The sequence below is a fragment of the Neofelis nebulosa genome, chromosome 5, assembly GCF_028018385.1.
Source record: "Neofelis nebulosa isolate mNeoNeb1 chromosome 5, mNeoNeb1.pri, whole genome shotgun sequence".
NCBI lineage: Eukaryota > Metazoa > Chordata > Mammalia > Carnivora > Felidae > Neofelis > Neofelis nebulosa.
Genome location: NC_080786.1, coordinates 91,266,810 through 91,292,953, shown reverse-complemented (window position 1 = coordinate 91,292,953; position 26,144 = coordinate 91,266,810). Strand labels below are relative to the sequence as shown.

General features: G+C 39.0%; 1 protein-coding gene and 2 long non-coding RNA genes across 3 annotated transcripts; all 3 read left to right on the top strand.

The window, feature by feature from the left end:
• Nucleotides 1-3,062: 3,062 nt before the first annotated feature.
• On the top strand, nt 3,063-4,380 carry LOC131512452 (uncharacterized). Its single transcript, XR_009262140.1, has 3 exons — nt 3,063-3,182; nt 3,697-3,774; nt 4,015-4,380. It is a non-coding gene; the product is annotated as an uncharacterized LOC131512452 (long non-coding RNA).
• A 270-nt stretch (nt 4,381-4,650) lies between these two features.
• LOC131513154 (protein mono-ADP-ribosyltransferase PARP15-like) lies at nt 4,651-24,883 on the top strand. The gene is made up of 4 exons (XM_058732525.1): nt 4,651-4,664; nt 5,272-5,488; nt 23,872-23,988; nt 24,748-24,883. The coding sequence occupies exons 1-4, from the start codon at nt 4,651-4,653 to the stop codon at nt 24,766-24,768; spliced, it is 369 nt and encodes a 122-aa protein (XP_058588508.1). The 3' UTR covers nt 24,769-24,883.
• LOC131512451 (uncharacterized) lies at nt 12,779-21,482 on the top strand. Its single transcript, XR_009262139.1, has 3 exons — nt 12,779-13,023; nt 14,074-14,309; nt 16,574-21,482. It is a non-coding gene; the product is annotated as an uncharacterized LOC131512451 (long non-coding RNA).
• Nucleotides 24,884-26,144: the final 1,261 nt, after the last annotated feature.

The following is a 26,144-nucleotide window of genomic DNA, read 5'->3' as shown; positions in this document are numbered from 1 at the left end:
GGTTTCCGAAGAGATAAAATTCTGCTAAGTGTGCTTAAGACTGATGGAAATAAAGAAAGCAACCCTGTATGTAGGAAAGTAGAAGGTATGTAAGAAAGATATAAGGAATGGAAATACATTTTTGTTGAGGGTAGAAGAAAGTAATTTTGTCCTAAATGAGACTGGTTATTTGGAGAGAAATGGCTTTGGGACAAAGTTTGAAGGCAAAGCAAAGTTGTAGAAGGTTCATGAAGGGAAATCTTTGGAAAGGAATTTTATGTGTGCTCAGGATGGACTAAGGTTGAGATGAATGGAATTTTACAAGTACACTGGTATAAGGTTGAAATTCTGCTTTTCTCTCTGCTCAAATTACAAAGTTTTCTTGGACTATTGATCTGTTCTTGATAAGACAATGCAAACAAAGGTTTGTCTTCCAGGAAAACCAAAGTTTCAGGTCTTTGATTACTTAGTTAAAACTTCTCAATGTTAAAGGAGCTAGGTTTTGGTAACAACTATATAATGCTATACGTTCACCATTAGGATCTTTTATTTTCACCTTGATTGAATAAATAAAGTTTTAAGATTTGTAATGATCTGTAATCCTATTTGGGATGTACTTATAACTTCCTAAGGTTTTAACAACTTCCCAGGATTTAAATGGTAAATGAAGTCTTTTTTTTTTTTTTTTTTTTTTTACCAATTAGGCCCTTTTATTTGGGATGCTAAGTTACTTGGAAAAGCACTGTCATACAATGGTAAACCTTAGGTTGTATTGCACAGGTAAATGTTGTAACTGCCCAGATATATATGCAAGTCCTAAAGTTATTTAATGTTTTGGTATAAGGCCATCACTTAATATTCTGATTACTTGAAATGTTATGTGTCACAGAAATAACCTAATTTCTTTGTCAATTGCATCATAATGAACTCTCATCAGATATTTAACAATGTCTGTGTCTGAGATTTTGTCATTTATTTTATTTTATTTAAAAATAATTTTTTTAAGTTTGTTTATTCTTGAGAGATAGAGACAGAGCACAAGCAGGGGAGAGGGGGAGAGATGGGGGAGACACAGAATCTGAAGCCGGCTCCAGGCTCTGAGTTGTCAGCACAGAGCCCAATGCAGGCCTCAAACTCACGAACTGCGAGATCATGACCTGAGCCAAAGTCAGACGCTCAACTGACCAAGACACCCAGGCGCCCCGAGATTTTGACATTTATAATTGTTTGTATTCTCTCACAAAATGTGTTTCTTCTTCAAGGAGATTTATAAAAAGGAATTTGGGGAAAAATACAGGTATTCGACATCTTTAAGATTAATACTAAAATGGGTAAGAATTTCCAGAACTAAAAAGCTGAATTCAAATTGAACAAGAATTAGGAACATAGGATTAAATGAACTAAGGAAGATTATAGTTTTGTGATTCTTGTTGAAAATATTGCTGGTTGTCTAATGTTTGCTCTTCCAGATTAAGGAAACTTTCTCTTAAGATATCTATGATATACAGAAATGTCATAAAGTATTCATTTGTAAACTGAAGCATTTATCTTTTCTCTCTACATAACTCCCCTGAAATTCAAAAACTCTCAGTGAGTATTCTTTATTTCATGGCAATTACAATTGTTTGCATAAGTTCAATAAGAATCTGTTCATCTTGTAACAGGTCACCATTGGAAATACTGGTTATTTTGCCAAGGCTTTGACTGGAATGTCATATTTGAGAGTGACATTCATAGACTCAGATATGACCAGACAGGTTTAAGGAACTATGGTTGGCTTTATGAAACATGGAGCCATAAAGCCCCTTGGAAGTGTTGACCTGATACCTTGCTTACAGAGTTCTCAGCGGCTTCACCAGGTGAGTAAAGAAGGTCACTTCCTGGCAGGTGCAGGAACCTCAGGATATCTTGGGGACCTCATGAAGAGGGATTCGCCCAATTCTACAGGTATTGCAGGCCTGTCTGATGGCAGGTATTTGGCTTGGCTTCTGGCCTAGAGAGGCTACTAAAAGTTCAACCTGGAGATTCTTTATAAAACGTTCCAGAAAAGCAAACTTCAAAAGATCCTCATGATCAATCGCTATTCTTGCTGGGCTTATATAAATAATTCGGCCAGGTTTGTTAAGACTGGACTTGTTCTACAAATGCATTGGTCTCAATTTGGCTATCTCTGGAAAGGGGGGTTTTTAGAGAGAAAAACTATGTTTCAACAATGCACCATTATGGATATTAAATTCTAGTTATGATTGTCTTTAAATGTTTGTTGTTTGCCTAAACTAGACAACTTGAGGTAAATTTCAGAATAATTGCCACAGTGTTTCATGCATAGACAATCTTCTGTGTTTGTTATTCTGTAGGGATAATAATAAGACCCCATGGGCATATGAGTATTTAAACAACTAGAAAACAGGATGGATCTCTAAATATGCAAACCATATCTTCCCTAAACCTGATCTGACAGTTATCAGAAACCCGCCCCTTTCGAAGACTTGGAGGTGGACTTTACAGATATACAACCAAATAGAGGATTCAGTTTCAGGTATCACCCCATGGGTCTATCACTCCAGAGTTAAGAAGGCCAACTCAGGGGAATCCACAACCTGGAGAAGTGATCCAGATCCAATCAACCCGCTTAAACTGACCCTCAAAAAGACACTGGCTCCTGAGATCTCCAGCCCTGCTCCAGCCACACCCCAGAAGCTGGCTGGCCTGTGCACGGCAGAAGCTTGAGGAATCAACGTGTGGACTGAGCCCAGGGGTTCGGATGCAACTCTGCCAGCCCTTGCCCCTTACTGGTGTCATAGCCCTGATCTTGCTTCTTGCTGTTGGACTGAGAGAGACTGCACCAACAAGCTGGACGTGGAACGGATGGCAGACTCCCTGGTAACCTGACAAAGCCAAAAAAACTCCCTGGCAGCAGTGTCCCTCCAAAATAGGCGAGCCCTCGATCTCCTCACTTCAGAAAAAGGAGGGACTTGTATCATTCTGGGGGAAGAATGTTGATAATTTGTAAACAATCAGGAACAGTCAGGACTAAAGTTAAGGAACTCAAGGAAAGAATTCAACATAGGTAACAAGAAAATATCAGTCAGTGGAGAAGATGGGATCTCACAGACTGGGCACCCTGGCTCCCTGCCCTGGCAGGGCCCCTCCTTTCCACAATTTTACTTGTGACCATTGGCTCCTGCATACTAAATACCCTGGTACATTTTATTGAAAACACTGTTGCTCGCCAAACTGCAGCACATATCTTAGCCTTCCCAGAGTACCAACCGCCAGAGCTAAAAAGTAATGCCTAATAAAAGATTTTTAAAAAGGCAGCAAAGGGGGGAATGTTGGGAAAATGAATAAAGTTTTACACCGTAAGATGGCCTATGGGACTAAAACAAGCTCTGGTCTCTAGCTTAGAGACCCCTCTTCCAGGTTCTTCTTGCCCTGTTTGCCATGCGCGAAAACTCACCATAGATATGGAAGCTGACAACTATAAATTACCCTTCCCCCCTTCATTCGGAGCTCAGATCTTTGGAGAAACGGTCCCCTCTGAGCCCGCCAGTGTTAAATAAATCTCGGATCCACCAAGATCTCCGAGTGCCACTTGGTTTTTCTGCCAGCATTCCAGCCTGGTTCTGTAACACTTTCCTCCAAACTTGTCTTCAAATTACAAATCCCCTATTTCCTTGTGTTCCTAATACTTTATACCTATCTTTATTAATACAGATGTGCTATCAAAATCCACTACCTTGGGACTGCATCAACTCCATTCTGTGCCCTGATTGTTGGTTAGGTTCAACAATGGTAAGTACCAGAAAGAGATAGGAAGGTAGGGGAAGCTAGTGGTTGGGGGACTTATTTCCCTTGCTGTCTCTGGAAAGCAGCCATGGCTCCCCTGGAATGGCTCTCTCCTGTGGGTATATGGCTCTTACCAGGTTTGAAGCCGTTGCCTCTGCCCCTCCGGCCAACTTAGTAGTCTAAGTTTTAGCAAGTACATTTAGCCCGTGTGATTGATTAACTAAATCTTTCTTGGTATATCTATAGATCATGCATTGTTTCCTAGAAAGACTGGAACCAAACCCTCTTGCACAACCCAGCCCCCACACCAAAACACAACCACTATGAGAACTTCTGTGGCTGGCACCATTGAGTCTGCATGCAAACAAGAAGTGTTACAGGGGCACCTGGATGGTTGAGTCCCACAAGCTTCCAACTTCGGCTCAAGTCATGATCTCATGGTTCCTGAGTTCCAGCCCCGCATCGGGCTCTCTGCTGTCAGCATGGAGCCCCCTTTGGATCCTCTTTGCCCTTCTCTCTCTCTCTCTCTGCCCTTCCCTCCACTCGTGCTCTCTCTCAAAAATAAATAAAAATAAAATAAATAAAATAAAATAAAATAAAATAAAAAAGAATTGCTACAGACTACAGACCACTGTGCTCTCCTTTTACTGATTAACTTCTCTAAAGTTCCTGTAAAAATCTATCGGCCAGGCAGAAACCTTGAAGTAGGTTTTCAGACAAGAGTCTGCCTTCTCCCCAGGTGGTCAGCCTCCTGAATAAAGCTTATATTCCTTTTCAATCAAAACTCCTCTCTTGTGTATTGGCCTTTCTAACCAAGGGCAGTCGAACTTGGGTTCCTGTAACAGGTGTAGAACACACTCCTCCCTTGTCCCTTCAGTCTAGATGGTAAGGGGAGGGTGAGGCTGCTTCAACATTTCTCACCGATTTCTCTTAACCCTTTGCCTCCACCTATTTAGGTAATTACTTTATTAAACTCTCTTCGATTACCCATTTTGAGTATACATGTGGCCCGAACCCCTTTTGGAAAGCTCACCTTTAATGTTGTCCTTTCTTTCTTTCTTCCTTTCTTTCTCTTTCTTTCTTTCCTTTTTTTTTTTTTTTTTCAAGTAGGCTTCCTACCCAACTTGTGGCTTGAACTCCAGACCCTGAGATCAAGACTGGTATGCTCCAGGGACTGAGCCAGCCAGGTGGAAAGTTCACCTTTACAGACACTTTGCTTTTATGACAGACTTACATTTCTTTCTAATGCAAAGAAATTCGAAGAGTATTTCATACTTTGCCTCATTTAATCGCCATGATAATATAAAGTAGCTATGCCCACTGTTAACAGATGCAGTCGACTGGGGTTCCACACCTGACCAATCGCAGAGCTCAGAATCTGGCTACCAAATTTGTGACAGCAATGTCCCCAATGGATGATAGAATCTTTAGGCAGCTGTTCGCAACCTCAAGACCACAAGGAAGGCAGAAGTGCTTTTCACAGAAAAGAAAGTGAAAGAAAAGGCACACGCCGGTTGGGTGGGTCTGGGGCGGTGACAGTGGACCAGCGAAGCTGGGGAGAGCTGCGCCGTGCTTCTCTGGGCCCAGACACAAGAAGAACTTGCGCACCAACTTGTGGCTGTGCGAACAGAGCCCAAGCGATCGGGAGGCCGGGAGGCCGAGGTCGGCGGGGAGCCCGGCAGCCCGACCCGCTTCCTGGCCCCCTTCCTCCGGGAGGATGGTGAGGGCCGCCACGCGCGGGGGTGCGGAGGGCGGCGCGCGACACAGCAGCACCAGGCGTCGCGGAAGACTGCTCGGCCTTCGAACCCTCTCTTCCTAGGGAGGAGCTTACCGCCGCGACTTGTTTCGGAAGAGAGTAGAGTGTCGGGCATCATTTTCCTGGGAATCTTTGGTCTCTTTGCTCTCAAATTTCAAAAGTTCCTTATAAATCAGGGATATTAATCTTTTATCTGTGATAATAATGTTATCACTAATGTTATGACTATTACCTTTCATTTGTCTTCTGAGTTTGCTTATGGTGGCTTTTCCCCCCCATGCAAACGGTTTTTATTTTTATAGGAAAATTTACCAATCTTTTATTTTATTGCATTTGGAATTTGGGGCATATTTTAAAAGCTTTCCTCATCGCCCAGGTTATAGTCACGCATTTTATTTGTAATGCTTTATTTTTTACATTTAGATCTTTGATACATTTGGAGTTTATTCTTGTTTATGATTTGAGGAATGGATAAAACTTTTATCTTTTTCCCAAATGGGTATCCACTTGTCCCAGCACTATTTATTAAAAAGATTAGCACTGCTTCAGTAACTTGAGATACAGCATTTATCATATACCAGATTTTTATACGTACTTTGGCTGTTTCTGGAACTTCTGTTTTATTCCATTGACATGTTTATTCATCTGCTGCAGAGAGGCTTTGTTATATATTTTAATATCAGGGCTAGCTCCCTTAAGAGCTCTTCCTTCCTGCTGTTTTCCTAGCTATTCTTATGTGCTTATCTTATAAACTTTAGGATTGACTTCTGATTTATGATCAGTGTCAAAAAAAAGCTCATTGGGATTTGTACTGGATTTGCATTAAGCTTATAAATTACAGACAACTGACATCTTGAGATAGTGTTGAGATGTTCTAATCAAGAACAAAGGATATCATTTCATTTGTTTGGGTTTACTTTTGTGTCTTTAAAGAGTGTTTATAGTTTTTTTACATAGAATATTTGTTAAGTTTGTTCCTAAATACTTTATCTCTTTTTTTTTTTTGCTATTGTAAATGAGATTTTTCATTCATTATATCTTCAATTTGTGTATATGAACGCTATTGACATCCTTTCATTTTTAAAATTGAGGTACAATTTATATACAGCAAATTTATAATTTTTAGTATACAGTCTGTTTTTTGACAAATGTACACAATCGTGTAGCAACCACAAGGTATAAAAGATACAAAGACAGAAAGATAGAAAAAAGAGTTTCATCACCCCTGAAAATTCCCACCAGTTCCTTTGGAATCAAGCTCACTCAAGGTGAGTCCCTGGCAAATACTGGTCAGATTTTGGTGCTGATAGTTCCAGAATGTCATATAAGTGGAACCGTACAGCACATAGTCTTTTGAGCCTTGCTTCTTCCACTTAGCATAAGGCAGTTGATTTTCATCCACAGAGCTGGAACTATCACTAATTTGCTATTGCTTTCTAATTTAATTTCACAGTGGTTAAAGAACATGCTTATGTTATTTGAATCCTTTTAAATTTATATACTGAGATTTGTTTTCTAGACAGAATATGGCTATCTTGATAAATTCTGTGGTCATTGGGTTAAGTGTTCTATTGATGTCAGTTAGATTAGGTTGGTTGAAAGTGTTGTTCAAATCCTCATATCCTTACTTATGTTATGACTAGTTGTACTATCAGTAATTGAGAAAGGATGCTGAAATCCCCAAGTATAATTACAGATTTATTTCTCCTTGAAGTTCTATCAGTTTGGGCTTCATATATTTTAAAAATCTATTATTAGCTGTACACATACTTAGGATTATTAATTCCTCTTAATGAATCTATTTATTTGTCACTCCAAATGATGTAGAGTAAATGTTCTTATATTTACAAGCATTTATAAATATATAAATATAGAATCTATATATAAATTAATAATATTACAGATTATAGATTACAGATATCACATTATATATAGATATTACATTGTAGATTATAGATATATATTTATATATTATGTATTTATAGAAATATATAAGTATAGGACCTTTATTCTATTACTTTTAGAGTGTTTAAAATTAACATTTAAAAAATTGTGTTAAATTTTTTCAACGCTTATTTTTGAGAGAGAGAGAGAGACAGAGTGTGAGTAGGGGAGGGGCAGAGAGAGAGGGAGACACAGAATCTGAAGCAGGCTCCAGGCTTCAAGCTGCCAGCACAGAGCCCGACGCGGGGCTCCAACTCATGAACCGTGAGATCATGACCTGAGCCGATGTTGGATGTTCAACTGACTGAGTCATGCAGGCGCCCGGTATATGGGTTGTTCTTTCTCTGACTGACTAATTTCACTTAGCATAATACCCTCCAGTTCCATTCACATAGTTGCATTGGCAAGATTTTATTCTTTTTGATTGCCAAGTAATACTCCATTGTATTATATATACCACATCTTCTTTATCCATTCATCCATTGATGGACATTTGGGCTCTTTCCATACTTTGGCTATTATTGATAGTGCTGCTATAAACATGGGGGTGCAACTGTCCCTTCGAAACAGCACACCTGTATCTCATGGGTAAATACCTAGTAGTGCAGTTGTTGGGTTGTAGGGTAGTTCTATTTTTAATTTTTTGAGGAACCCCCATACTGTTTTCCAGAGTGGCTGCAACAGCTTGCATTCCCACCAACAATGCAAAAGAGATCCTCTTTCTCCGCATCCCTGCCAACATCTGTTGTTGGCTGAGTTGTTAATGTTAGCCATTCTGACAGGTGTAAGGTGGTGTCTCATTGTGGTTTTGATTTGTATTTCCCTGATGATGAGTGATGTTGAGCATTTTTTCATGCATTGGTTGGCCATCTGGATGTCTTCTTTGGAGAAGTGTCTCTTCATGTCTTTTGCCCATGTCTTCACTGGATTATTTGTTTTTTGGGTGTTGAGTTTGATAAGTTCTTTGTAGATTTTGGATACTAACCCTTTATCTGATATGTCATTTGCAAATATCTTCTCCCATTCTGTTGGCTGCCTTTTAGTTTTGCTGATTGTTTCCTTCACTGTGCAGAAGTGTTTTATTTTGATGAGGTCCCAGTAGTTCATTTTTGCTTTTGTTTCCCTTGCCTCCGGAGCCGTGTTGAGTAAGAAGTTGCTGCAGCCAAGATCAGAGATTTTTGCCTGCATCACATCATCTATTCTTAATTTAGAACTGTTTAGCTTTATAATTACTACTTAAAGATACATTTTTAAAAATTGGGCAGAGGATACAGAAAGTTCCCATATACCACCTGGCCCCCCTCAATTTCCCCCACTATCAACATCTCACACCAGAGTGGTACACTTGTTACAATTGGTGAGTCTACATTAACATGTTATTATCACTCAAAGTTCATAGTTTACGTTAGAGTTTACTCTTGGTATACTACATTCTATGATTTTTGACAAATGTTTAGTAACATATATCCACCATTATGGTACCATACAAAATAGTTTCACTGCCTTAAAAATCTGTACTCTGCTATTCATCTTTCCCTCTCCTCTAATCTCCAGTACCCACTGCTTTTTTTTTTTTTTTTTACTGTTTCCATAGTTTTGCCTTTTCCAAAACATTATTTAGTTGGAATCATTTGTTAGCCTTTTCAGATTTGGCTTGTTTCACATAGTAATATACATTTAAGTTTCCTCCATGTTTTTTTTTTTATTTTTTTTTTAATGTTTATTTATTTTTGAGACAGAGAGAGACAGAGCATGAATGGGGGAGGGTCAGAGAGAGGGAGACACAGAATCTGAAACAGGCTCCAGGCTCTGAGCTGTCAGCACAGAGCCTGACACGGGGCTCGAAATCACGGACTGCGAGATCATGACCTGAGCCGAAGTCGGCCGCTTAACCGACTGAGCCACCCAAGCGCCCCAAAGTTTCCTCCATGTTTTTAATGGCTTGAGAGCTCATTTATTTTTAGCACTGAATAATATTCCATTGTCTGGCTGTACCAATGTTTATTTATCCATTTACCTATTGTAGAAGAACATCTTAGTTGCCTCGAAGTTTTGGCAGTTATGAATAAAGTTACTATATCCAGAATTTCTGGTATACTTCCTATAACATCATCTATTCTTTTTTTCCCCCATAATATTATTATTTTTTTATTTTATTTTTTATTTTTTTTTAATTTACATCCAAATTAGTTAGCATATAGTGCAACAATGATTTCAGGAGTAGATTCCTTAGTGCCCCTTACCCACTTAGCCCATCCTCCCTCCCATAACCCCTCCAGTAACCCTCAGTTTGTTCTCCATATTTATGAGTCTCTTATGTTTTGTCCCCTTCCCTGTTTTATATTATTTTTGTTTCCCTTCCCTTATGTTCATCTGTTTTGTCTCTTAAAGTCCTCACATGAGTGAAGTCATATGATTTTTGTCTTTCTCTGACTGACTAATTTCACTTAGCATAATACCCTTCAGTTCTATCCACATAGTTGCAAATGGCAAGATTTCATTCTTTTTGATTGCAGAGTAATACTCCATTGTATATATACAGTACATCTTCTTTATCCATTCATCCATTGATGGACATTTGGGCTCTTTCCATACTTTGGTTATTGTTGATAGTGCTGCTATAATCATGGGGGTGCATGTGTCCTTTCGAAACAGCACACCTGTATCCCTTGGATAAATGCCTAGTAGTGCAATTGCTGGGTCGTAGGGTAGTTCTATTTTTAGTTTTTTGAGGAACCTCCATACTGTTTTCCAGAATGGCTGCACCAGCTTGCATTCCCACCAACAATGCAAAAGAGATCCTCTTTCTTCACATCCTCGCTAACATCTGTTGTTGCCTAAGTTGTTAATGTTGGCCATTCTGACAGGTGTAAGGTGGTGTCTCATTGTGGTTTTGATTTGTATTTCCCTGATGATGAGTCAAAATCTTATTTAATTAATTTAAGTCCATTAGATTGAATGTCTTAGTGTTCTGGCCTAAACTAAGTTGTCATACTCAGATTAATTACTCCTAGAAGAGAAGGCAACTAGGATCGTAGACACGGTAAATCACTCATCACTGGCAGAGGCTATTGATTGATATTTGAGTATTATTTACCTAAAATGTTCAGTGATACACTGTTGGATGATAATATTTGCCCATTTTAAAATCAGGTTGTTTTCTTATTGTTGAATTGTAAGAGTTCTTTATATTTTTGGATAACAGTTTTTTTTTTTTTATCAGTTCTGTCTTTTGCAAATATTTTGTTCCAGGCTGTGGAAAGATGCATTTTAAAGTGTAGCAGGCCAAAGTCCCTTATCATTTCATTTGGTATTATCTTGTTTTTTAAGTTATATTTGCTTCCATTTTGTCAAATTTTATAATTTATCATGTTGGTATCTTTTAAATTTTTTTAAATGTTTTTATTTATTTTTGAGACAGAGAGAGACAGAGCATGAGCAGGGGAGGGGCAGAGAGAGAGGGAGACACAGAATCCGAAGCTGGCTCCAGGCTCTGAGCTCTCAGTACAGAGCCTGATGCAGGGCTCAAACTCAAGACTGTGAGATCATGACCTGAGCTGAAGTCGAACGCTTAACCAACTGAGCCACCCAGGTGCCCCAAGGATTTAGGATTTTTAACACCTGAAATTTGGGGGTACACATTCTCTCCGTAGCATTTGTGAACAAGTTTTTGTGTGGGCATAGGTTTCATGTCTCTTGGGTATATTCTTATCTGGGAGTAAAATGTCTGGGTCATAAGGTAATTCTAACTTTTCGAGGAACTGCAAAAGTATTTTCCTAAGTGATCGTATCATTTTATAGTCCCATGGTATGAGGGTATGTCAAGGTATGAGGGTTCCAATTCCTCCACATCCTTGCCAACATTTGTTATTGTCTGTCTTTTTAAATTTTAGTTATTCTAGTGGGTGTGGAGTAGTACCTCATTGCAGTTTTGATTTGCATTTTCTTAATGACTAACAATAGAACATTTTATTATGTCTTTATTGGCCATATATATATCTTTCTTGGAGAGGTATCTGTTCAAATCCTTTGCCTATTTTTAAATTGGATTATTTGCTTTTTTATTATTGAGTTGTAAGAGTTCTTTATATATTCTAGATATGAGTCCCTTATCAACTCTGATTTACAAATATTTTTCCCCATGTTATGGATTGTCTTTTCATTGTCTTCATGGTGTTGATGATTTTAAAATTTTTTCATAATATGTGGTTGTAGTATTTATAAAGAATGACTGTTTTGGATATCTTTTCCTTTCTATATTTATCCTCATTTCTTTTCACCACCTTATTTTGATGACCAGGAAGAATTCTGAAAAATATATCAAAAATAGAAGTGGTAACGGAGCACATTTTTAGTTTTTGTTTTATTTTGTTTTTCACATTTCTAAGGAGAGTGACTGTCATGTTTCTTCACTGTGAATACTGTTAACTTCTGAGTTCAGAGTAAGCCTCTTTATCATGCTTAAAGTTCCTTTATTTCTCTTTCAAGGGTTAAAAACAGTGAAAAATGAAAGCAATAGTCTCTATTCTCCCCATAAATGTCTACCCCATACCCAGTCTTCTTTGTGAATGTGTAGTATTTTTGTACTTTGGTTATCTGTAGATTGCCCTTTCATTATGCAGTAACAGGAACTTCTTTCTTTTCAGTAACAAGTTATAGCTCTAGTAATTTATGTCAGTGGATGAGCACCATCATTTATTGTCATGTTTGTGTGGTTTTTTTTTTTTTCTTGTGATTTGGTGAGAAGATCTGACTTTACAAAGAATAATATTTAATTTTACATGATCATTTAGCCAGAGTTACTATTTTCTTTTCCTTTATTTCTTCCTTCCTTCCTTCCTTCCTTCCTTCCTTCCTTCCTTCCTTTCTTCTTTCCTTGCCTTTTCTTTCTTTCTTTCTTTCTTTCTTTCTTTCTTTCTTTCTTTCTTTCTTTCTTTCTTTCTTTCTCTCCTATAAGGCAATGAGTGAAATCTATTTTCTTCCAAAACATCAGAAAGTAATATAAAGGCCAAAGCCTTTCTAACATCTTAAACATTTCTGTCTCCTTAAAAATTGCTAAGTTGGAAGACCTCAGTATAAAAGTAATACTCTTTTTTTTTTTTTAACGTTTATTTATTTTTGAGACAGAGAGAGACAGAGCATGAACGGGGGAGGGTCAGAGAGAGGGAGACACAGAATCTGAAGCAGGCTCCAGGCTCTGAGCTGTCAGCACAGAGCCCGACGCGGGGCTCGAACTCACGGACCGTGAGATCATGACCTGAGCCGAAGTCAGCTGCTTAACTGACTGAGCCACCCAGGCGCCCCAAAAGTAATACTTTTCAGAAGAGTGGATAAAATGGATGAAATGGAAGAGGATGAAATAGAGGAGTTTTCAAAATACCCTTTACAAGCCTCCATTTTGATTGTATTTCACAATATCTAAGACACCATGCCTGAGAATGTGCTCTCCTTGCTTGTGGAGTTGATTAGTGGCCGGTCAGAAGCCAATGGTGACTTCAGGGTGGAAATAATACCCAATATTAAAGTTGCTGTCATGACTTCTCTCAAAAATACTGGTAAGACAGACAGTATCTTTTAACCTTTCATTTGCGAATTGTGTTTGTATCCTACTTTGAGATTCTAGACATCTCACAGTGGGTTTTGTTTAAAAGTTGTGCTCTTTCTAACTCCCAGTAAAACAATTGCAAAGGATTATGTATTATTATTTCCGGTACTCCTAATAACTAGCATTTATCAAGTGCTTTGCTCTATGCTAAGCACTGTGCTAAATTTTTACTTGCTTCTTCTTAAAACATATAGCACTATGAGATAGGTACTGTTATTACTGCCATTTTACAGATAAAGAAATCTAGGTTTAGAGAGAATTAAATGATTTGGTCACAGTCACACCGCTAGTAACATTCTGACTTCTGAGTGTATTTTTTTTCTTTCCTTTTTTTACTTTAGAGAGAGACCATGAACAGGGGAGAGGGGCAGAAGGAGAGAGAGAGTGAGAAAGAGAGAGGGAATTCCAAGTAGGCTCCATGCTCAGCACAGAGCCTGACACAGGGCTCGATCCCTTGACACTGGGATCATGACCTGAGCCAAAATCAAGAGTTGGACACGCAACTGACTGAGTCATCCAGGCACCCCCTGAGTGTATTTTCTTAACCACTGTGACTATGCCCTCAAATTTCCTATGAGCATAAACAAATTTATTCTTATGACAATGACATGTCCAAATAGAGACCAAGATATGGTGAAATTGGTGGTGGTGGGGGGGGGGGGGCAGAGAGAAATTAGAGTGAGGAAACAATATCATATTATAATCATTATTATTATCAGCTTACACAATGGCTGCACATACTTGATTTCATTTAGAGAGATAGCTGTTGATACATGTTCCCAAAATGGTCTTAAGTGGAGGCCAGTGTGCACTCATGCATTCTCAGTAAGCAACGTGGGATAGGTTGAAGTTGATACTGTGAAATTTAACTTTATGTAGAAATATAGTATCTAAATTTTAATTCTTAGTTATGGCCTCTAAATCAAGTTACTATTTAAAATCTGTTTTCTTTTGCCATGAAATGAGATTATAGTACCAATAAACTGATTTTTATTTGTAGATGACAAGGCATTTGTTAATGTTTGTGTCAGACACTATAGAATTCAGCAATTTCAGATTTTCCCAAGACTTCTGGAACTGACAAGAACCATTAGGATTGAAAATCTGCCACCTCATGTTGATAAAATTACATAACAATTTTCTTGGAAAACCCCACAAATGGAGGAGAAGGAGTAACCAATGCACAGCTTTTCCCAGAGAAGAGTTCAGCCCTGGTTGAGTTTTCTGACTACCAAGGTAATTGATTCTCTTCTTTCTAAATCTTTACAGTTATTATTAACCATTTCATGCACAAATGAAGTCAAATTAGAAGCCACACAAGTGGTTAGGAAAACCATCAAAGCCACCCATTCTTACTGGAATATGCCATGAATTAACTCAAGGCTTTGAATAGGTCTTTGTGAAGACCTAGATGAAAGAATTGTTTTTTGTGCAGTAAAAAAAAAAAAAAAAAAAAAAAAAACAACAACCCAGAAAACAAAAACTTCTCTTGACCTCAATTTCTCTGCAGTTACTGCTTCATTTTTGGTTTCCCTTTGCAGAAAAATTTCTCAGGTGAGTTTGTCATTACTCATCCCCATTTTCTCTCCTCTTACTCTTTCTCAAATCCATCCGAGAGGAGGCTTTACCCCCACTATTCCATCAAAATTGCTCTCGTCAAGGTCAGCAATGACCTCCTAAACTAAATTCACGAACCAGTTTTCAGGCTTAATTTTACTTGATCTCTTCATAGCATTTGACTCAATGATAAATAACTCTCTCCTAAGTGCACTTTGTTCACTTGCAGCTAGGATGCCACACTTTGTTCTCCTACCTCGGTAGCTGCTAATTCTCATTCTTCCTTCATTTTACCTTTTCTTCAACTTTTAATTTAGAGCTCGGTTCTTTACTTCTTTTTGTCTACACTCAGTTCCTTGGAGATCTGGTGGCTTTAAATACTGTCTATGTATCCATGACTTTCAATTCATGTCTCCAGTCAAGACTCTCTCATAAACTCCAATGTCAGTTTTCACTGCTAGTACACCTATTCACCTGGTTGCCTAAGAGTATGTGACATAAATATAACATGTCCAAGACAAAACTCCCAGTCCTTCTCACCTTATGCCACCAACCTGCATTATCCACAGGCTTTCCCATCTCAGTTGATAGCAGTTCCATCCTCCTAGTGATGAGGGAGTTTGAGGCAGGCTGAGGGCAAAATACAGACTAGCACACACCACACACACACCCTAGGTGGGACATGTGTGATATTCCTCAGGCACTGCTGGCTACCCTAGGACAAAGGAGAGGAAAGAAAACAAATGACTAACTGATAGAAACCACAGTCATATAGGACGTGGGTCTCCATCAGTTTACAAATGTCTTGGTAAATTACAAGAAAAAGGCAATCTTGTCAATAGACTAATCTCCAGAAACCTATAGACTCTGTTTCCTGGAGCCCCAGCATCACCCCTCAGTAGTGATATGGGAAACAAAGGCAAGAAGAAAATGGCAGGTAAAATTGAATATCCTCATAAGTGGCAGCCCATTGACAAATACTTAAGGCAAATACAGAGTGTAGCATTTCTCCTGGAACCCCCTACCATCCTAATGTTAATGCCTTAGTAGAGGGAAAACAAAGCTTGACAATAGCAAGGCCTCAGGTATCTTAGGAGTCGTCTTTAGCATATCAAAGTCCCTCTGGAGGCCTCCCTTTTGACTTTACGTCCCCAACTCAATAGTATAAAACCGGCCATTCTTCACAACCCCAGTGCAGCTCTTTCTGCCTATGGGTCCTGTCCCTGTGCTTTAATAACATCACCTTTTGCACTGAAGACGTCTTCAAGAATTCTTTCTTGGTCATTGGCTCCAGCCCTCTTTCCCCCCCCTCCCCCCCCACCCGCCCCCACACTTAACCCCAAAAACTCATCATTTTTTGCTCAGGCCAAAACCTGGGAGTCTCTCATATCCCACACCTAGTCTTAGGAAATCCTGTTCACTCTAGCTTCAAGATGTATTCATAATCTGATCACTTCTCAAAGAGCATGATAAGAATTTGGGAAATTAAATGAACCATTTTAAAGGTAGTAACAAACTCCCAAAGAGCTTATGCCACAGAGTAGTTTATATTTTAGATAATATGACTAAATAAATACCATTATTAATGGCCATATTTCACCTGCACATCCCCTCCTAACTATGATCCTTGGGAAGAGTTGCTAAAGCCAAAAAATATCCCTGAAACTGTAGGTGGAGATAGAAGGCTGGGGGATGGAAATGAATGAGGTCAAGAGAAGAGAAGCAAAAATTAGGATCTTTCTCACATAGCTTGGAAGGAAACCAGTCAAGCAGGAAAGCCAAAAATTGAGATCCTCTCTAGAAAGAAAAGGAGCTTAACTTTCAATAGTGGTTTAAGAAGCTAATAGTCTTAGGACTAGACTGAAATAATATCTGATTCTTCATATAGCAATGAATTGATACCACTGGACATTGTTTTTAATGTTTATTTATTTTTGAGACAGAGAGAGACAAAGCACGAGCGTGGGAGGGGCAGAGAGAGGAAGACACAGAATCTGAAGCAGGCTCCAGGGTCCGAGCTGTCAGCATAGAGCCCGACATGGGTCTTGAACCCACGAACCATGAGATCACGACCTGAGCTGAAGTCTGACACCTGACCATTGGAGCCACTCAGGCACCCCACACCACTGGACATTTTTAATTGGCACTTTATGAGAAGACAAATGTTTAGTGTGGGTATCCCTCACCTAGCAGACTTCTACATTTAAAACGGTATAATTCTTAGGACTCATACTAACCTCCCAAAGTTGCAAAATATGAAGGTCCCATCTCTCTTGCATACTTGTCACCTTGTCCTTAGCTAGTGTTGACATCTGAAGAGCTTTTTTTTTTTTTAACAGTTAATTATGGTTATACTCTGGTAAATGGCTAGTGGCTAAGCACAGTCAATGTCTCTGGAGATAATGTGCAAGTTGGGTTAGCTAAAAGCCTGAGTCTGCACTCCAACCATTGTGAGCTAAAGAAGCCATCAGGAGAGGCAGAGTGATATAGGGTGTAGTGCAGCATTTTACAAACTTTTTGTAAACCATGGGGCACCATAAAAATAGGTATTTTATATCTCAACCCATACCTTATGTAAAAACAAAAACATTTGTTGCAATTTGGAAAAAAAGTTTTGCTGCAACATGCATTTCTTGCTAAGGAACTGTTATACTCTGTTTTCTATTATATTCTGTTTTGTTTTTGTTTGGTTGGGTTTTGAGGCTTTTGTTGTTGTTTATATTTTTTTGTTAAGACCCTTAAAATTCATATTGTTGGCATAGTTATCAGAGGTTGGCATTCAGCAATGACTGACACAAAGGATTAGGGGGTAGGGGTTTTAACCTTATCTCCTCTGTCTCCACCAGCCTGCCTCTTCAAGCCATCCTAAATAAGCATACAGTCTGTGTTAGTTTTCTATTGCTCCATACCAAATTTAGTGGCTTTACATAGCAACCATTTATTATCCTACTTTCTGAGGGTGAGGAATTTGGGAGCAGCTTAACTGGGTGATTCCGGATAAGGATCTCTCATGAGGTTGCTATCAACCTGTTATTTGGGGCTGCAGTTATCTGAAGGCTTGATGGGGACTGGAGAGTTTCTTCTAGGCTCACTCACATAACTGCTGCCAGAGGCCTCACTTCCCTGCCTTGAGGGCCTTTCCATAGGGTTGTTAGTGATGTGGCAGCTGGCTGCCCCCAGACTGGGTTATCTGAGAGAGAGAGGGTGGCAGGGGAGGGGGCAAGGGCTATAGTGCCTTTTGTCATCTAGCGTCAGAAGTGACACAGCATCACTTGTGCCATATTCTGTTGGTCACAGAGACCAACTTTGATACAAGATGCAAGGAAGTTATAGAAAGGCATGATTATCAGGGATCATTGGTGCCATCTTACTTACACAATCCAAGGAAACACAGCTTTAAGACAAGTTCCACATACTGCCCCCCTACTTCTAGCCAGATTGTCACTCCTAAGCCTTCTATATAGAAATAGAGCATCACTGGCCTTTAGAATTCCAAAGATACGTATTTAAATTCTAGAATTTACTAGCTGGATAGTGATAGCAATGTTACTTCCTTACTCTGTTTCCTCATTTAAAGTGGGTATAAAACCTATCTCACAGGGTCATTATGAAGATTAAGTAGGATAATATTTGTACACTGCCTGACACAAACCGGGTATTCAACAAATAAAGTTATTATAACTATCAAATTAGGAAAGAATGGAAAGCGTAAGTTACTAATTTGATGGGAAATAATAGATATGAATTGTGTTCTAGATAAATGTAGGTCTCAGCTGCTACAGGATAAAGTGCTATTATTAAGTGATGTTTGAATAATTCGGTGTCCTTCATTTTGATACTGTTATCACCTCTGACATAAAAGTACTGTAATAAACTATTTCTACTGGGTAACATGTATTTGAAAATAGGCTAGTCAGGGCACCTGGGTGGCTGAGTCGGTTAAGCATCCAACTCCTGATTTCGGCTCAGGTCAAGAACTTAGGGTCATGAGATGGAGCCCCACAGCAAATTCTTTTTCTCCCTCTCTCTCTGCCCCCCATCACTCCTGCACACCTGTGTGCTCTGTTTCTCTCTAAGAAAAAAAAAAAAGGAAGAAAGGAAGGAAGGAAGGAAGGAAGGAAGAAAAAGAAATAGGCTAATGAATTTAATTTAGAGAAAAATCTCCCCTGCCCCGCAAAAAGAAAAATGGTTGTCTTAGATGTAAAATCACATCCCTAAGTGATGGTCCATCTTCTGCTTGGCTGGGAACTCATTGTCCCCCGAGTTGACCCATTCTTCCTTAGGACAGTTCTAATTATTAAAAAAATTTAGCAGCATATGAAGCCCAAATATGTTTTACTTATTAGTCCTTGGTATTCCTTTTAAAGTTGTAGAAATAAATCCTTTATAAGATAACCCTTCAAATGTTTAATGACAACTATTACGTGCAGCTCCCTTCATCTACTTATTATCTGTACTTCTGCAAGTTAAATATATTCAGTTCCTTTTATATATCCTCATGTGATGTGGTTTTGAATCCTTTTACAGCATCAGTTTCCCTCTTCAGAACACCATAGCTAGTTTTCATAATCCCTTTGCAATGTTTGGCACCTTAAACTAAGTACCATACCCCAGGTATTGCCTATTTTTACCAGTCAAAAGTAGAATAGGGTTATTTATTCACCATACATATTCTTGTTACTATGTTTTTTTTTTTTAATTATAGCCTCAAATCTCATTACTACCCTTTTTAAGATGAATGGACTTTATTTTTAGAACAATTTTAGGTTTATAGAAAAATTAAGCAGAAAGTAAGGAGAATTCCTCCTACCCCTAGTTTTCCCTAGTATTAACATCTTGCATTAGTGTGGTACATTTGCTACAATTGATGAAAGAGTATTGCTACATTATTATTAACTAAATTCCATCACATTAGAGCTCACTCTTAGTGTTGGATGCTTCTCTGGGTTTTGACAAATGCATAATGTCATGTGTCCTCAATTATAGTTTCATACAGAATAATTTCAGTGCCCTGAAAATCCCCTGTGCTCACCTATTCACCCTTCCCTTCCTCCTCCAAACTGCAAGCAGCCACTGATATTTTTACTGTCTCCACAGTTTTGTCTTTTCAAAAATGTCATGTAGTTGGAATCATATAGTATGTAGTCTTTCAGATGGGCTCCTTTGCTTAGCAACAGGCATTATATTTCCTCTATGCCTTTTTGTAGCTTCATAGCTCATTTCTTTTATCTCTGAATCATATTCTGTTTTATGGAGGCATCATATCCATTATGTATCCATTCATTTATTGAAGGACACCTTGGTTACTTCCAAGTTTGGGCAATTATGAATAAAGCTATATTGCTACTATAAACATTCATTTACAGGTTTTGTGTGGACATAAGTTTTCAAGTTATTTGGATAAATACCATAAAGTACAAATGCTGGATAATATGGTAAAAGTATGTTTAGTTTTGTAAGAAATTGCCAGACTGTCTCCAAAGTGGCTGTACCATTTTGCATTCCCATCAGCAATGGATGAGAGTTCCTACTGCTCCATGTGCTTCCCAGCATTTGGTGACTTTTTTTTTCTTCTTCTTTCTTTCTTTTTTTTTTTTTTACATTTATTTTTACTTTGAGAGAGACAGAGATAGCACGAGTTGGGGAGGAGCAGAGAGAGGGAGACAGAATCCCAAGCAAGCTCTGCACTGTCAGCGCGGAGCCTAATGCGGGGCTCGAACTCATGAAACTGTGAGATCATGACCTGAGCCAAAATCAAGACTCAGTTGTTTAACCGAGTGAGCCACCCAGGCGCCCCCTTTTTTCCTTCTTAAACACAGCTACATCACTGTTGATTTATACAGAATTTACTGTCAACCGAAATCCCTTAGATGTTTTTATACTAGCTGCTAAGCCACACTTTCTTTCTCCCAAACTTGTGCAGTTATTCTTTGGACTTTTCTTAGTGCCCTTCCTTTCTTTTGGTGCTTCTCCAAAAGTCCTGGGGTCTCTTTTATTTATTAGGTTCTTTCATAATTCAACTGCTATAGGTATTGCTGTGAAGGACTCACAACCTTCTCCAGAGAGATTGCCTTCAGGAGACTAAAGGCCTGGGAACTGGAGGTATCTGGGAGTTTACATTCATCACCCAACCAGGATGACCTGTAGACAATAACTGACTGGTATGAGGTTCTAAAACCCAGCTCCCTGTCTCAAGGTTGGGATAACACCATAATGCAATTTATATACTCCAGAGCTCCTTGCAGGATTAGCAGAAGCCAGGCTTAATCTGAACCACATTCTCTGTCTTTGTCTCTCACATCCTACAGGTTTTTCCTGAGGGTACAACTTTAATAATTCACATGAATCCTCATCTCAGGCTCTGCTTCTAGGGAATCTGAACTAATTTTATGAAATTTTTTTATTACAGCATGCAATTGTTTTTAACTATTTTTGACTATTACAACTATTCCTTTAAAAATGGTATTGGCTTTACTTCTAACAGTTCATTTTTAATTGCTCATGCATTATTGTTTGTATTTATTGAATCTTTAAGAGCCAAGTTTGTTTGTTTGTTTGTTTGTTTGTTTTTTTCAGAAAAAAAATCACCTCCCTAATATTGTAATGAATGTCAATGGGAATACCAGATTAATTGTACAGACCTTCACTACAAAGTAAACATGAATGGAATAGATCTATTTCATTCAGTGCGAATTGGGTCCATTGCATTCATGAATGTCACATCTTTCATTGAGCTGCCTGACAGTGGTGGTACCATTTTAGGGACATATACTATATTGCAGAGTCTCATTAGTACCAGGATTTCTTTTTGTGCCAAAGATTTTGTCTGAATACCTACCTTTTGCTTTTTCTTTTTTTAGTGGTAGACACCTACTTGGCCAAAAAGCTTGTCTTCAATGAAAGGCCCATTACTGTGTTTCCATATTATGTTACTTTGGGCGTAGCCTTATATGGAAAGGAGAAGCCCCTGAGAAAGTTGCTAGCACCATTTTGGGTGGCTCTGCATCCTCTCATATGGAAGATCATGCAGAAGAAGCATCACCTGATTGGAATGATAAATTATAAAAGGGGAAGGTGACACTCTGAGGTAACATGGCACCAAGTCAACTGTAAGAGGCTAGAGGTAACATTCAGGTCTGCGACCACTGAACTCACTCAAAGAAGAACAAAGATCAATGTCATCAAGACTTGGAAAGAGGACATTTCCAAAAACTTCTGCCATATCATCTTTAAATATAAAGTCACCAAGTTGAATATGAAACCAGCAGTATGGGAAGACATAAAAAACAGCATAGAGGATGATAGGACTTCAACTGAGTCTCATATAGTCAAGGAGGTGGTCATAATAACAGGTTGTTTGGAGGATGTGAAAAGAATTTAACACAAGACACCAATCATAACATTGAAAAGGAAAAAAACAAAATTTGATAGAGAATGTGGCTGGTTCTTCTGAAAGGTTTTCTAGTCTTCATATCAGTGCTTTGAAAAAGTCTATACCCGAGGAATTCTCAGGGTGGGAGATCGAGGTCATTCTTTTGTTTGTTTGTTTCAAGTTTTTATTTAAATTCTAGTTAGTTAACAGAATGTAATGTTGGTTTCAGGAGTAGAATTAGTCAATTCATCACTTACATATAACATCTATTGCTAATCACAACAAGGGCCCTTCTTAATACCCATTTATCCCACCACTAACCAGGGTGGGAGGTCATTGATAATGCTTGCAGCAAACATACCACAGTACATGCAGGAGAGTATAAAAAATGAAATTCTTGAGCAAGTGAAGAGGACTGTTCAAGCCCATTTCCAGTCCTTCTGGAGTTTCCTATTTGTTATAGAAAGTAGAGTGTGGAAAATTCTCTGAGATTATTTTAAGCAAAGAAAAGTCACATCCTTTTTGAGTTAGATCAGGCATGGAAAATACATTTCATTTCATGGGTTACCTCTGATCAAACGACAGTTGTTGCCTGGAGCTCTGCGTTGAGCAAGATTCTGAAACTATCTGCATTGATTGAAAAAGAGTGTTGATACCAATTAATGTCTGTGACAGATGTGGATGACAAGGTTTATGGGATGGGGTGGTGATGTATCCCATGTTTTTACCATTGGTAAGTGTGACAATACCGTCAGGCAGATCAGCTCCTCTTGCAGATTCTGTGAAGAGCAGATTCAAGGATTGTGTCCTTTATCAGCTAATAATTTGACTTTAAGTAGGTGGTTTCATCTCTTTGTACACCGGTCTCCCCCTCCCCCCCCCTCCCCCCCCCATGAAGTTTCTGTACTGGATGATCTGTGATGACCCTTTAAATTCTAAAATTCTATGACTGATGAATAGTCAAGTTATAAATGCGTTGTTGTGGAGAACTAAGGGGTGTGTCTTAGTTTGGGTTCCCTCAGAAGAGAACCTGAGACAGGATTCAAGTGCAAATGATCTAAATGGGGAAGTAAAAGATACTGATGGTAAATGGTTTTCAAATCCATTACCACTAATCTCACTGGGGAAACTCAGAGTGAGGCCTACCTGGAAGGCAAGGTTGTCGGGGTAGTTTTACAGGAACTCCTATCAATCATTGGATGAGGACTTGAGAGGGGGTGGTGGGAGGGCTGGTTAATTTACCTGCAATTCCTCTCTGCTACACCTGCAAGCAAAGCAGGCTTTGGCACTACAGAAACTCCTCTGACAAGGAATACAGCTGGAGGGGTGCCTGGGTGGCTCAGTCTGACTTCTGCTCAGGTCGTGATCTCACAGTTTCGTGAGTTCTAGCCCTGTGTCAGGCTCTGTGCTCAGAGCCTGGAGCCTGCTTCAGGTTCTGTGTCCCCCCCCCCCCATCTCTCTTTCTCTCTCTGCCCCTCTCTTACCTGCTCTGTCTCTTTCTCAAAAATAAATAAATAAATACATAAATACATAAATAAATAAATAAATAAATATCATTAAAAAAATAAAAAAGAAAGAAAGAAAAGAAATACAGCTGGAAATAAGACCCAAGTGCCCTTAAATAGTAAGAGCCAGGGGATATGAGCAGGTTCTCCTAAGCTAGAATTCTTGGGGGAATAAGTAAAAGAGCTCACTGGCATTTGAAGTGTTAAATACATTGTGGTAATACATTATTTGCTTTTGAATCTTAGGGTTGGCTTATGAGTTGAGTTAGAGAGATGATGAATCTAATAGGTTCTGTTTGGACACCTATGAGGAAAGTCTCCAGATAGCATTGCCTGGTAATTATTTTTACTGTTTTCTCCACAGTCAAGAGACCAAGCCAGCTGGAAAAATGATCTTTCCAACAGACATGTGATAGCCTCAACCCAAACCAAAGAAGGTCTAAAGCTTGTGATGATAAGTGGAGATGTTATTTATTTCCAGGTAAGTGGTACTATTTAGTAAATCCATCAAGAAACAATGGCGCCTAATTAACTGGTTCTGTGATTTAAGGTCAAAGATGAAGACCATATAAATTTGGGAAGTTAAACCCACCCGAGGTTCAAGCAGGGCTATACTCACCATCCCCTGCATTCCATGTGTTCTCATGTGAAGAGATCCAAGTTGACCACAAACCAGGCTGTGCATATGCACCTCTTTTATTTCTCTATAACTTATCTTTACCTATTTTCAACCCAGTTCTGTTTTCTCTCTCCTGTTCCAATCGACATTTATGGGGAGGACATATACACATCCTATTATAATATTATCCTTCACAAATACCCTGTTGCTCCTGTCTGAGCACTTTCTGAGACACAGGCAGAATGAGAAAGGAGAAAGATTACCAGTACAGGTACTAAATGCTCAGCCTGGCTTTTGCTGCCTCCCCTTCTATTGCTCCCCCTCCCCTCCCCTTGGAATCACCAATTAGCAGGAGGTGCAGGCACTATACCCCATCTGTAGTTGACATCCATGATACTCAGTGCTGGCTGCACATCGGAATCATCTGGGAAGCTTTTAAAACTATAGATGCCAAGAACTTACCCCTAGAGACTCTGATTTTAATTGGTCAGGTATGTGGTGGGGGGGAGGGATCAGTAGTTTTTAAAAGAATTCAAGGTGATTCTAATATGAAGAGATTTACTGATGTGGATTCTTCAGAATTCTGTAGTTTCCACCATTTTGACACTTGATATTTACCAGATGGCATACACTCAAGATTAATGAAAGGAGAATTCTTCTGAGAAATTTGGAGACTCATGGATTATAAGCCACTGGAAATATTCTTTGCTTTTGCTGCATCTAATGAGATAGCAGCAGGGAGGCAGCCAGCCAGTTTCTTCATGTTCTCTAGAGTAGCTAGAGTCCTTCTCTTTGTCACATGGTTTCAGGACCTTGACTCAGAGCTTCAAGGTGAAAATTTGAATCTTATAATTTTACCCAGAAAGGTGGCACTAATCAAGTTCAGAAGACTTATTTATAAAACTGGAATTATAATTATTTAATTTGCGAAGAGGAAGCTAATTGCCATGGCTGTGGGTAATAGAGAGCTCTGTAGCTGCCTATTGTGAGATTGTTTGGTGAGCATACGCAGACCAGAAAACAACTGGGTCACGTAAAAGTATAGGAAGTTTCTTTTTCACTCTAGAAGGCATAGTGTAGTGGTTATGCAAACCAACTCCAAAGTTAGTCCTGGCAGGGTTCAAATCCCACTTTACCACTGACCAGCCAATGATCTTGGTCAACATTCCCCCTTATGTCTCAGTGTCCTTACCTGTAATTATGGATGATGACAATATTAGGGTTCCTGTGCGGCAGGTCAAGTAAAATAATCCACACAAAGCACTTAGCACCTTCTTGGCACATAGTGAAGACTCAAAAAATGATAGCTATCATCATTATCCACTTAGGACAGACCACTTGAAAGTTTACCTCACCCAATCAGTGCTACAATCTGAGACAGATATTACATACCCTCATCTTATAGATGAGGAAACTGAGGTCTTTTCATGAGATAGTCTGTTGATAAACTTTCGCCAACCCTGTCAGGATACCTATTCTCATGGTTGGATGGCGCCATATAAACTTTGGAGCCCTTTAAATCTTTCTTCTCTGAGTTCCTTTCCCTATCCAACTGGTTTCCCAGCCTCCTTGCACACTGTCTCTTGTACATGCCCTTTCCTTTTCATTCCCACAGTCAACTCGTCTTTCAGCACCCCCAGTCACCCCTCTCACCCTCCTGTCTGTTCTCTCCATAGCTGTTTGATGCATATTTATCAGGTGCTCCCTACTGCCTGCAGCATAAAGCCCCAAAAAATGTGAGCTTACGAAGTCTTACATCATCTGGCCCCAAATCTCTTTCCAGCCCTGTCTCTTACCATTAATACTCTCCTTTCACTAAATTGGACTGCTTTCTGACCTTTTGCAATTCTGTGTGTGTTCTTAAATATCTACCCACCTAGAATGCTTACTGCCTTCTTTTCCCCTGTCTCAGATTCATCATCCCTTATCCTCTTTGTAAAGACTCTACTAACCAGTCCAGTCTAAAGGATTCCTGCTTTTTTTTGAAATTCTATAGCAATTACTAATTGTATTTTTAA